Below are 13,142 nucleotides of genomic sequence, written 5' to 3'. Positions count from 1 at the left end.
TCTACCACATTAGCTAACAGCCACACAACAACTCCACTAATTATTCTGGTTTTGGAACATAATGCACTGGCTTTATGTGACCATTAAGATCTAATTTTGGGGTAAAGCTAATCAGTCAAGCTGTTAAAGTTAATTAAGTCAAAAGTTACTGCTTAGACCAAGGACCTTAAAAAGGAATATTTAGGAGAATAAAGGCTTCAAGAGCACAAGATTGTTTCTAGAAAAGAACAAGTGAAGAACAGATTGTAAACAGTCTTTTATTACATTTGCCCAAAACAAGATTTTAAATTCCTAAAATTTAATGCCACCATTCAACAACAGCAACACATATTTACAAAGTAAACCTCTACTTTTGGATTATCAACCAAACATAAACATACAAGTGTATGCACGCAGGAACAGCGCCTAAACAGCAATGATTCCCAATCAACTAAACAAATGCATTGCTTGCTCCAAATCAATTAACTTCCATCTCATCTTCATAGGAGTTACCCCCAAACTCCCACCTGGTAACCAACCCATCCCAAGAACAGTTGACAAGGGTCGGGTGGTAAGGATGCCAGCTACAGTCTCTTACAGCAGCTGGACTTGTTTGACAGTCTAATTTTGCAACTTGAGCTCCTGTAACCTGAGTAACAAACAAATTTGCATATCATATCATTTTCTGTGTGTCTGTGTAGAGAGAGAATGACAGAAAGGGAGGGAAAGAAAGAGAGAGAGCATACCACATCATAAATATAAACGCAAGAATCATGCGATCCAGTATATATGTACCTCTTTCCAGTGCTGAATCAAGAGAAGAAGGTACATGAGTTTTCAATGTATCCATTGTGAAAAGAAATATTGAAACAAAAATTAAAGACAAGAAAGTTTGCAAAATGACCCTATACTATTTAGTAATTGCCACAAAGCTCAGGTTGCTAAGTTATAAAATTTTCGAAATGAAAATTGCAATCAAGCCCTTCGTTGTTATTTTTTTTTCTAGTCAGAACATTTTGCAAATTTTCCCAAAAACTATAACAAAGTCTCTATAAGAGATCATTACAGAAATATTCTTGAGCATCAAAATTCCAAGTTCTAATTGATAGTAATTTCTCACAGGAACTGTAGATCTGCTTTGGATTTTTGGATTGAAAACTATAACTGATTGTATGTTTTACGAAAGACCCTGAAAAGGAAATTAAACCTAAACTGCATTGTTCATGTCCGTACATTTAATAAAAGGACATTACAAGGAAAAAAAGTATATATATCAAGATTAAAAAAAAAGTGATAAATGCTTTTGATCAGAACTGATGAAATTTTTTATTTCATTGTCCTACGTATACACAAGTGATTAATTTATAACAGAAATTCAAAAGCAAGCAAGGGTATTTCTAGTATGTTCCATTCTATGTATGATGCAACAAGAACACAAAGATCCACTCCTCCACTATTTAGATAGAAATTCGAATTCATAATATACAAAAAAAAAATATGTATTCAAAGTTTCCAATACCTATATTCAGGTGAAAAGTAGCAGCGTATAAGTGTACGTAGAACTGCATGACCTCTATATGTAGCTAGTGATTGGTCGTATGGATGTCTATGAAACTTCTGCTGTTGTGGGTATTGCGTGTATCTGTAATCCCAATTTGAATACCTAATTCTGGAACTGCACGAGAGAAATGTAATACTAATTATAGTATTAATATAAGAGGAAATGATTTATCAGTAATATATACTGCCAATGCATCAGCAAAACACTCCTACATCATTTGAGGATTTTTATATTATTTCGACTTCTGATTAGTGATTACCAGCTTGGTGGATTTTTCAGGCATTGAGAATGGCATAATGTCTCACTCACCTCCTTGACCTAAGAAATTTCATACTCATCCCTCCAAAACAAAATATTATATATGTTTCTCTGATTTAGATCCTTCCAAAACATGCTCATAAAGGCAATCCCCATTAGATTTTGGAACTTTATTCTTTTTCCTATTTCTCGACCTCATTTCTAGTATAAGCTAACAATTTCCCCACTCCATTATACAATTAAACAAAATGACAATTAAGTATTTACACTTAAATAAACTTTTTTTTTTCCATTTAGGTATTGCATACTCAATGTGATTTTAATTTAAACTTCACATGCAAATTCTAACCTGCATGATATGGATTTAACAAAAATTAAGCATGGTATATGTAAACACAACTAATGGATGTGGATGAACATCGTTAAAAGAACTTATCTTTAGAGAGGTACACATGATATTTTTTAGTTTTTTGAAGGGTTCAAGATAATTTTCATTTAACTGCAGGAAAGGCAATCAAGGGATTTATTGATGCCTCACTAAGACGTAAATCCATCTGCATAGCCAAAAGGGAACATAAATGAAATGTAGCTAACTGCCAATAATAGAACTTATTACATACCGATCAGTAGTGGACATTTTTCTAATATCCCATAATTTAAGGGTTTGATCTTTTCCATTTGAAATGAAATAGCGGCCATCCCCACGGCTATCAATGCATGTAATGCCTTCCAAATGACCAGTCAGAACCCCTGCCACTTGTCCTTGGTTAAGACAACGCCTATCCCAGACCTAACAACAAAATCATCACATCATATTTGTAGCCAGTAAATATCTTAAAAGGTAATGCCCAAACATATCAGCATTGTTACCTTGCATAGACCATCATCACTTCCAGAAAATATTAGATGACTCGTCTCATCAGCAAATGCCACTGTATTCACATCAGCCTAGCAAAAAAAAAAAAAAAATTAAATTGATTGAAAAGGAAAATGTAATGTCAGCATACCCAACACAGTCCAATTTTGTTGGTTGCTTTTTGTTTTTGTCTTGTGTTCTTTTGACTTGAGGTGCTTCAAAAGAATTAAATACACAGCAACCAGGATCAAATACTAAAATTAGTGTTTCCACAAATGTGGTAACAAACTGACTTCCACAAAAGAATTTAAGAAATATGCATGTATTTTTTCTTTCCTTTAATTATTTCATATAAACAAAAGAATCTTTCCACAGTTTTGCTAACTGGTTCCTTTTGCAAATACAATTAGCATAAATTTGAAAATAGCTCATTTAGCAAAAACATCATATGCTGAACATCACAGCAACACTCCAAAATTAGATTTCACAAGAAGTTCTCAAAGATTGCTTTCACAAATCCTGTCATGAATGATAAAATTACGATTTTCTGGGATCTGAGATTTTCACTAGAGAAAAGATCCATATCAGCAACACAGAAAAGAGTATCATGCAATTTTCCTTACATATAAGCTACAGCTGATGATTCAGTAGTATGGACCAACAATTGTTTTGTTGTAGGCATTTAACTCTTACTTCTACGTACCGTATGAGCTTCCAAGCGCAAGGACACTTTATTGGCATGGATGTCATACACATATATTGAATCATCATTGCTACCTGCGAGAATTTCTCGTCCGTCAGATGAAAACTTGACAGAGAATATTCCAAAGGCATACACCACGTCTTCATGCATTGAAAAATCTAACGCCTCATGAATATCCTGATAAAAGAAATTGTTAACTACTAATCATCCTCCAGGTATTCGTTATTACAGGTATAGTTCTGTATATGGCCACAAAACATCAAATATCATGCATACACATGCAAAATATCACATGTAACCCTTGTAACATGAAAAATATCTTACATACCCCTTCCTAGCCTAATTTCTATAGAAACACCACAGTTAAACATGTGAGGTTTCATTCTTTGTAATTCTAATGGATGATATTACCTGTGTTTCGTAAGGATATGCATGAAGTTTCTTATTTTTAAAGGGTATTTGGAAGCACCGCAATTAAACATGTGAGGTTTCATTCTTTGTAATTCTAATGGATATTTTTAAGGATATGCATGAAGTTTCTTAATTGAAAGGGTATTTGGACTATCTACATTTTCAGGGTATATGTGAATAAAAAAAGCAAATAAGAGGACAGAGAGCATACAGTAATATTAGCATGTGATTCTCTTGCTGCCGAGCCTATGTTGACAAGATTAACAATTGGCGACATGCTAGAATATACCTATAATTTGAGAAAATAGTCAAACACAGTTTGTTATACATAAACTTACTAATAAAGAAAGCAATTCACATCATGACTCTTGCAAACAAAACGACTCTTTTGAGATGCTTTCTAATTATTGGTGATCATTAGGAAAAACAAATGATCAATAAAGTTTGTATCCTTTGATTCCTTATGTTCCATTCATCGTCCCTCGTTCTTTCTACAAACCTATTCCTTGTGACTTTTTGATAAGAAAATTGAAACAAAATGGTATCATGCAAATACGCACTTACTAGAAACTGTTGATCAGGAGATAATGAAGTGTCAGTAATAGTCCATCTCATGCTCCTCGCAATTATATCTTTATGCACTTTCCAATCATGCTCAACATCATATATTCTAATATGGCTTCCCTGATTAATGAATGTACATCAGTTGAATTGTATTTCACATAAGTGGAAGAAGGGAATTTATATTTTCTCTTCTCTTCTTAAAGTTATCATCCAACGGTTTACTTATTTGTTGTAAGTACCCTTGACATTTCTATAGAGTATTCAACATCTATAACGTATTTGTCCAAATGTAGACACACTCTATCAAGAAAAATAAGAAAGTCAAGCAAAAATGACCAAGTCCTTGCAAACTTGTATCATATTGACCCAATCTAATCTATACAAAGAAGTTCATATAAACTTAAAATCCAAATATTTAACATTGATTTGTTTGATTTTGGTTCAATATATGTGCTGAAATTAAAGCGTGTTCCGAATCAGAGGAACAATTATCAACATGTAATGAATGAAAACTATATCCTCGGACTAAGCTAATGTTTGATGCTAGTAGTATAGTTTTCAGAAATTTAGGAGAGAAGCAATGCTGGATCTTATTTGCATAGTGGTTGCATGTCTCTAAATAGTAGATACGTAGGTTATAACTGCAATGCTGAAAACTCAATTATTAATTTTTCGTTGGATTTATTCAGGGTACTTTCCATTTAGTAAATTATACGAGTTTTCAATCTTTCTTTCATGTAGGTTCTGTGTTATTCATATGGTTCCAAAGACTCGGGACCATCTTCAAATAGGTAAAATGTTGGGTGGTACTTACAAAAATATCCCAAAAAACAAAAACGTAACTGCATGGCATACCTGGAAAGCTGTAATCAAAAGGGATCCATCATCAGAGAACCGAGAAACGTAAGCACGCGTACTCTGCTTGTCGATTATGTGTGGGCCATCAACCGGCAAACACCGTCCAAGAACACATGAGCTATCAGCTTTTGAGAAGCCCCCATTTTTACCAGAATAAATTTCTCTCCCAGACAACATCCTGAACGTTGATATATTATTTTTCCTGGATCTGGTGGCCTTGCAGAGGCCTTCACTGGGCCTTGATCTGAGCATGCATGTGTGAAAAATCTCATTGTCTAGCTGAAACATTTCTTGATCCATGTACGATGCTTGGTTCTGACTAGCTTGTGCTTGCTTGCTTGTTTCATTATCTATTGTCAGCTTGCTAATATTATATCCCATTTGCATGGGGAGTTAGAAAAGAGAAGAAGTGGAATGCACCTGTGAATTTAAAATCAATGTAAAAGATTTAAATATGGATTCTCAGGCAAAGTCGGAATAATAATGGATGTAAGAGCATATTCATCCCTGCAATTGATTAGCACTGCATATGGCAGTTTCTACTTCCAGATTAGCAACTTAAGCAAATATTCCTTGAACAATTTCAAATCACATTTATTCTTGCAATTCTCCCAGTTTTAACTTGCAGGATCCGTTCAATATTCTTCAGTTGGTTTATCACAACATATTATGTATATACTACAAATGATTACCCATGCAATTGGCTTGTCACAGACATATTCTGTATGATTCATCTTAGAGTGCAAAGCCTCTAACATTCCCAGTTCAGATTGATTATGCCTCCATTATAAATTTTTTAATTCTGAAGCTTAAATCAACAGAATTGACAAAATGCCTACTTGTAGAGGTCCAGACCAAATTGAACAAGCATAACTAATGCCACAGCAATTCTCAGTATAGAAGCATCCAGAAAATGATGCTCGAATCTCTAAGAAATAAGTTGGAAATTCACTGGCTGCAGATAATTTGAATTCAGCTCACGAATATTTACAACTGATAGTGGAATTCAGGATAAGGGTTGGCAATGAAGTAAATGAATTACTGAACAAACAGCTTGAATTGGTATTTTATTTCGGAAAAGAACATTTTTTTACCTGTCAGTGAGAACCGAGTAGGCCTCTCCTATCTTGTCTGACGCACATAAACATAAATTGAGGGTTAGGTAGAAATTTCATATCTCCGAAAAAAAAGCCGAGAAATTTGTAGGGTACTTTTGCCTCCCGCTTACCATCTCCTCCTGAAAGAGTATCAAGGAGGAAGAGAGGGATATCGGAGCGGGGTAAGAAAGGACAGGGGAAATCCCCAAATCGCTATGAAGCGTGATGTTTCGCAAGGAGTTGAAGCGAGCGTGACAGCGTAGAGCTGTGACGAGAGAGCGAGAAGAGGTACGGCGGATAGAGAAATAGCGTTCGATGATTTGACAGGGGAGTAAAGGCGAAGCGACGGGGTGGGGAAAAAACGGACAAAACAGCGGGAAAAATCTCGTCGTCGGAGTGAGTGAAGACGGGGAACAGAGAAAGAAAGAAAGGAAACCAAGGTTGGAACACGTATCCTCTGCATTAACTTTTTGAGTTGATGCAACGTATCATCTGCATTTAACTCAAAAGGGAATCTTTTCAGTTGATTCATTTTGACCGTCTGATTTTAAACGGAACCAATCCGCCGGTCTGATTTTAACACAGGAGATTTTCAATATTAGTGCGGATCTAGTCCACACGAATTTTAAAATAGATCGGATGGTTCGTTTTCATTAACTCAAAAGATTCTCTTTTGAGTTAATGCAGAGGATACGAATTCGGTTGGACCAAGGCTGTGGCTCTAGAATGGAGTGCTAATCCTCTGAGATATCTCAACTTTTGCCTGACCGGCTGTGGCTCTAGGCTGTGGCTCTAGAATGTGTGCTTTTAGATTCGTGCACAAAGTATTTAAACGGTTAGGATTTTCCATAAAGTCAAGCAAAGTTTGAGATATCTCAGAGGATATGAATTCCCTAGAATGCGTATCATGTTGTCCACATGTCAGCGATTCATAGATCGTAATGGTTGCCGATGGATGATTTTTTTTTTATATATATAACTTCTAATTGTTTTAAGTTTAGGTTTTGTTTAAGAGGGAGGTTTCATGTTTTTCACATTTTATTATAATTTTTATTTTATATTTTTATTTTTAAAGTCCAAATTGTCAATCTGAACCGTCAACATGATGTATATACTAAAATATGGTTATGAATGAAATTTTATAATTTTTGGAATTTTTTTATTATTTTTTAAAATGGGTAGAAAATTACTTTTTTTTGAACGTTTTAAAAACAGTGATTTTGTACCTATTTTAAAACATAGTAAAAAAATTTTTTAAAAATATAAAATTTCATCTCCATGCATATTTTAGTATAAATATTATGTTGAACAGCTCAGATCGACAATTTGAACTTTGAAAACGAAAATATAAAATATGAGCTATGATAAGGTATGAAAAAGATGAGGCATTGGAACCCTCTCTTTGTTTTATTACGATGTTTAAATTATACATTTATTCAATTGACGATACATGTTTAGTTATTATTATTTACTGTTATCATTGTTTTGGATCAGTTGTTAATGTTTAAGTTCTTAATTACTTATTTTGTTTTATTATTTTGCATGTACTTTTAAGGTGCTTGATTGATGTATCTGTTTAATTGATTAATTTGAGTAAATCTAGCACGTGCAGCGTGCTATGCTTATTAAGAGAGTTTGGTGAGCATAATTCTAAAATTAATTGAATTGGTTTCAAATGGCAGATTCAAATTGTTAAAAATATTTTACAAGTATTGTGTGTACATGTAAAATTTTAATTTTTTTGAATTTATTCAGTACAGAGTCCAGCAATAAAAAAATAAAGTTTTATGAGTTATTTTTACCGCTTGACTTTGTTACGAGTGAATTCAAAACAAAACTTTGCATGTACGTGCATCACTTTTGAAGTAAATTGACTTTAATAATTTAGATCCATCTCATATATTTTGAAGTTATGCTCGCCAAGCTCTCTTAGTAAACATAATACACACACTACTAAACCGACCATTTTTATTAATATCCCTAAAACAAATGTAAATTTTAAAAATGCCCCTGTCCCCAATTTTTTTTTGAAAATGCCCTGACCGCCTGGACCCAGGGCGGCCCAAAATTCCCCATGAGGCGCCAGCCCCTGGGGCGACCCATAGCACAAGTGAGGCGCCAGCCCCCAGGGCGCCTCATGTGTTTTTTTTTTTTTTTAGAGAAATCTTAGTATTTTGATTTGAATAATTTTGTGAAAAAAGTTTAGGGTTTATGTATATGTGTATGTCAAAAAATAAAATATTATGTGTATGGCTACCGGAAGCACTTCGGCCGAGGTGCTTCCGGGGTTATATTTTAGTGTGTATCAAACAACAAATCTAAACCATTAGATGTTTAATCTATTATAAAATATGCTTGGAGACCAAATTTTACATTTTTTGGAATTTTTTTACTATTTATTAAGATGGTTTGAAAATCGCTGTTTTTATTAAAATTCTGCACCATTAAAAAACAGCGATTTCAAACCATCTTAATAAATAGTAAAAAAATTCCAAAAAATGTAAAATTTGGTCTCCAAGCATATTTTATAATAGATTGAACATCTAATGGTTTTAATTATATTGTTACGCTTTTAATTATATTGTTGAACTTTAATTGTATTATTAAACTGTGTTATAATAAAGAAATGTAAAGTGCAAACAACATAATACCAACATGAATATGAAATAATAAAACATAATGTCAACATAATGCGCGCCAATGTAATACAGCAGTCCCATAGTCAAAATACTACAGTCAGAAATATATTACAATAAACAAAAAAGTTAACACAAGCAAAATAGCAAGTTTATCTGCCCCTACCACGACGTCTCAATAAACCTAACAAATGACTAGTTGTACTGGTATGAGCTGCAGGTGCGGCATTACTTGTAGAGGCTTGGCAACTAGATGATTGGCTCGGGGGAGGGGGGTTGTGTTCTACCAGTTGCTTCAGCAACAACTCTAGCATTTTCTCTTTCATTGTGCGCGTTTATGGCATCTGAAAATAAGAATACAATTCAGTTAGTAATATAATAAAATCATAAATGAATTTCGTACAATGCTACATACCTGCCGTGCGCCAGTCAGAAACAGAACGGCGAGCCCGATTTCCCGACGGTCGCCTACCACCCATCTCGTCCATGGTCATTACAATACGCTTGTGTCTCCTCCTCCCCTTTCTTATCCATCCTTCTGAAGGGAGTATTCTATCACCGACATATGCAGGCCACTCATGCTGATCGGGATAAGAATGGAAAGATCCACCCCAAGTGGAAGCAAGGTAATCGGTACGGTACATGTCAGCAACATAGTGATCCTCGCAGTAGTTCCTCACTCAGCATACCGCCATCACGTGACTGCAGGGTATGTGACTTAGTTGGGGTCCCTGGCATGTACAGGTTACCGCCCTGGCATCTCCAAATTTAACCACGTACTTGCAAGCCCTCTTGACAAACACCATAGTCCCATCTGGTTTACGGCTAGTAGGAACGTACTCATTTGGATTTTTCACTTCGAATTCTGTTCCATCATTACCCATCGGGATAACGGTCATAGTTGCACCTTTGTCCCTGTGTCGTCTTAGTTTCTCCTCCACCCTTGTTGAAAATGACTGGTTCATCCTTATTAATTCTGCGGCCTTAGCACGCCGTTCCTGAAACCAGGCATTTAACTTGTAGAATGTGTCCTCTACAATTGCAGCCACAGGCAACATCCGGCTCTGCTTGAATACTGCATTCAGCGACTCGGACCCGTTGGTTGTCATAATTCCCCAACGCCAACCTCCATCACGGGATTGATATATTTTCTCGTATGCTGGATCTTCGTTGACATCTCGGGGATTATTTTTGCCCACCTTCATTAGGTAGAGATTTGCCTTTGGCATGTACTACACAAAAAATAAGGAAATAGAATAATGTAAGTAAACAATTGTACTGAAAAAATCGTTCTCTTAAAATACAATAATATATGTAAACAATTGAAATACATGTACCTTTGCAAAACTGCTAGTCATCTCTACCACCCTTCTCGGCTTTTTCTTTCTGCAATTCCATCTAAATGTTCGTTGAACCCACTCGTCGCCCCCGGTTGCCTTGGAAAGGTTCTCCGCAACGTGTTGCATACACAACCTGTGCACACACTGGCCAGTACGTGTTGACCAACCGTAATCTTCACGATCAAAAACATATTTTATTCCTTTGTGCTGGTCTGATATCTGTTGGGGTTTCACGGTGCTAACCAAAACCCGTTTAGGCTTAAGGTGCGGAATGACCGTAGAACAAAAATTTCTACGGCCAACTTAAGCTCAGGATTAAACGGGGTATGTCAGGAAACTTTCCAAGGCGGTCCACCTTCAGTATTCCTTTGGCATCAAAACCCAATTTAATCCTTTTTACAGATCTACTCCATGATTGATTTCTAAAACTTTAATCTACTTACCAATTAAATAGATTAATATAACATATTTATACCTTGTTTCCAAATCACAGTTGGAATGCAGACCGAGCGAGTAGAGCCTCACTAGGGAAGGAATCGACTCGGAGTATCACACGTGTGATACCTCTATCGGTTATCCACCAGGACTAACCGGAGAGCGGTTTATTTCTTCTGCCAGAAATACCGTAAACCGCGGAATTCTGCAAAAACACTATTCACGAGGAAAAGACGAAAACCCATAAACACGAATTTTCGGTTGCTCAGTTTCATCAATATGCAAAACTGACATACTGCTAAATTCGGTAAAACACTATTCATCGATCCCGTAAATATACTCCACAATAACCCGCAAGATTATACGTCAACTACGTATAACTTTCTTTTCTCAACCGAAACACTATTTGGGAGAGAAACCGAGAAAGAGAGAAAATACCGATCCGTTTCGACACGAAACGGTACGAATGAAATTAGCTATTTTCTCTCTACCCCTCCACCCCTATTTATAGTGTTTAGGGTCGGTTGCAAAAGACCAAAATGCCCTCCAAGTTCGGCCTATTTACAAGGTATGCCATTGACACCTCATCCTTTTATATGTGAAATGACCAAAATACCCCTTCCACACCCTTCCACACTCTTCTCCATGTTTCTACACATGCAAGGTGGCATAGGTGTGAAATGACCATTTTTCCCTTGTGGATAGGATTGATGACATGTCATCTGGATAGGATCAATGACATGTCATGCGGATAAGGACGAATCTGAAAAGACCCGAATGCCCTCGACCCGAACACAAATAATATTCGTATAATTATTCTGAACAATTATATATATATTTTTCTTGCGGTTTGTTGTTTCGATAATTTATACAACGTGTCCTGCACATTTATAAATTAACTGGTTAACTTTTATACAACATGTCACACACGTTTATAAATTAACCAATGTTTTTTCTTGTTATTTTTACATAACATTTATAATTTAATTATAACATGTATAATTAATTATAACCATCTTAATATTAATTATAATCAATTTATAATTAATCAGTAAGATTCTCCGAGTAGCTCATATATGGTGTGACCCAATAGGATCTGTGTTATGTTGGTAAACAGAGTTAAAACTGTTTTAACTTCTATAATCATGAGCGGCATCTGGCAACACATCATGACCATTCAATTACACAGATGATGTTGTACTGTACAATATCACGATCCAGTAAACAATTTACTTGTGTCTGTTCTTCTGTCTCATAGCTATCAGATCAGTTTAAAGGTAGATGTGTGTCATCCTTGCTAACTGAATCTTTTCTTGATCTTGAGCAGATTATCAAATATAATTACTCTTGTAATTATACCGCTAGCAGATAATCTAACTCTACCAAGGGGCCCAGTGATGCTATAGCTCGTATAGAGATACGAGGGACAAATAGTATTCTTGGTAAACTATCACTTCCTCAGCTAAGCTATACATATGGAAAAGCTACCGTTATGACTGCTTTTTACGGACAGTGTTAGATAACAATCACACATACATATTTCTCAGTGGGAACGATAAATACCTCATACTATAGAACGTGACACTGAATGAAAACATAAATGACACGAACACAATTCTATTTAATGTTTCATTCGGGGTCTGTCAAATACCATGTTTCTAGAACATGTATCTATGTGATTAAAATGACATCTCGTGTCAGGTGGTTTGTAAAACTTAACCATCTTTTAATCCACATACTAACCTTATCGCGGTAATTAGTGTTCCTGCTAATTACCTTGGTCAGTGACTTTTTAAGAGTATATATTATCTATATTATGGAGTTTCACAATTTCAGTCATGAACTCGACATGATCCATAAATTCAATAATACTCAAGACAACAAAATGATATTAATCATCCAATTCATGAACAAAGCTTTATGATAAATTATCGTATTATTGACTTCTAGATTATTACACTAACAATATCACGCAGAAAAACTTCCCTTCCCCAATCACCCGTCTTCTTAAAAACTGCATAAAGAATCCCCAGTTCTCGCCGTCCTCTTTATGAACAATTGCAAACGCCAAAGGCAACAGCTGGTTCTCAGCATCATATGCGCATGCTATCAGTATCCTCCCCTCGTAATGGCCAGACATGAAGCATGCATCAATGCTGATAACGGGTCTGATGTATGGCACAGCCTGGATACAAGCACCGAAAGCCCATGCTATGCCCTTGAATTGTTGAGCTCCCTCTATTAGTACTCCGTCTTTATCAAAAAAAGGGCCATGCCATCGCTCATATACGGTACCGACATTTGTACTTGCCATGGCCTGGAGCAATGGTGCTAGATAGCCATACGAATCCTTCCAACTACCGAATATCCTGCAGATAGCAAGTTCACGACCTCTCCACAGCCTGTTGTATTTTGGGATTACATATTTGTATTTGTGTCTGACG

At 35.7% G+C, this 13,142-nt stretch overlaps 1 protein-coding gene across 2 annotated transcripts; it reads right to left on the bottom strand.

Annotated features, from left to right (window-relative positions):
* Positions 1-236: 236 nt before the first annotated feature.
* LOC144573171 (LEC14B homolog) lies at positions 237-6,684 on the bottom strand. 2 transcript variants are annotated; one of them, XM_078322879.1, is made up of 10 exons: positions 6,285-6,684; positions 5,188-5,610; positions 4,333-4,452; positions 3,980-4,057; positions 3,358-3,534; positions 2,669-2,746; positions 2,419-2,588; positions 1,499-1,654; positions 726-786; positions 237-628 (listed from the first exon to the last, which is right to left on the bottom strand). In XM_078322879.1, exons 2-10 carry the CDS (start codon positions 5,575-5,577, stop codon positions 458-460), a joined length of 1,401 nt encoding a protein of 466 aa, XP_078179005.1. In that variant the 5' UTR covers positions 5,578-5,610; positions 6,285-6,684; the 3' UTR covers positions 237-457. The 2 variants fall into 2 exon arrangements, with proteins under 2 accessions (XP_078179005.1, XP_078179004.1); XM_078322878.1 differs by lacking the exon at positions 6,285-6,684 and having other exon boundaries at positions 5,188-5,695.
* Positions 6,685-13,142: the final 6,458 nt, after the last annotated feature.

Source organism: Carex rostrata, chromosome 21 (genome assembly GCF_964058835.1).
Source record: "Carex rostrata chromosome 21, lpCarRost1.2, whole genome shotgun sequence".
In the NCBI taxonomy this organism is placed as follows: Eukaryota; Viridiplantae; Streptophyta; class Magnoliopsida; order Poales; family Cyperaceae; genus Carex; species Carex rostrata.
The sequence above is the reverse complement of the archived record's forward strand: the minus strand, read 5'-3'. Positions and strand labels throughout refer to the sequence as shown.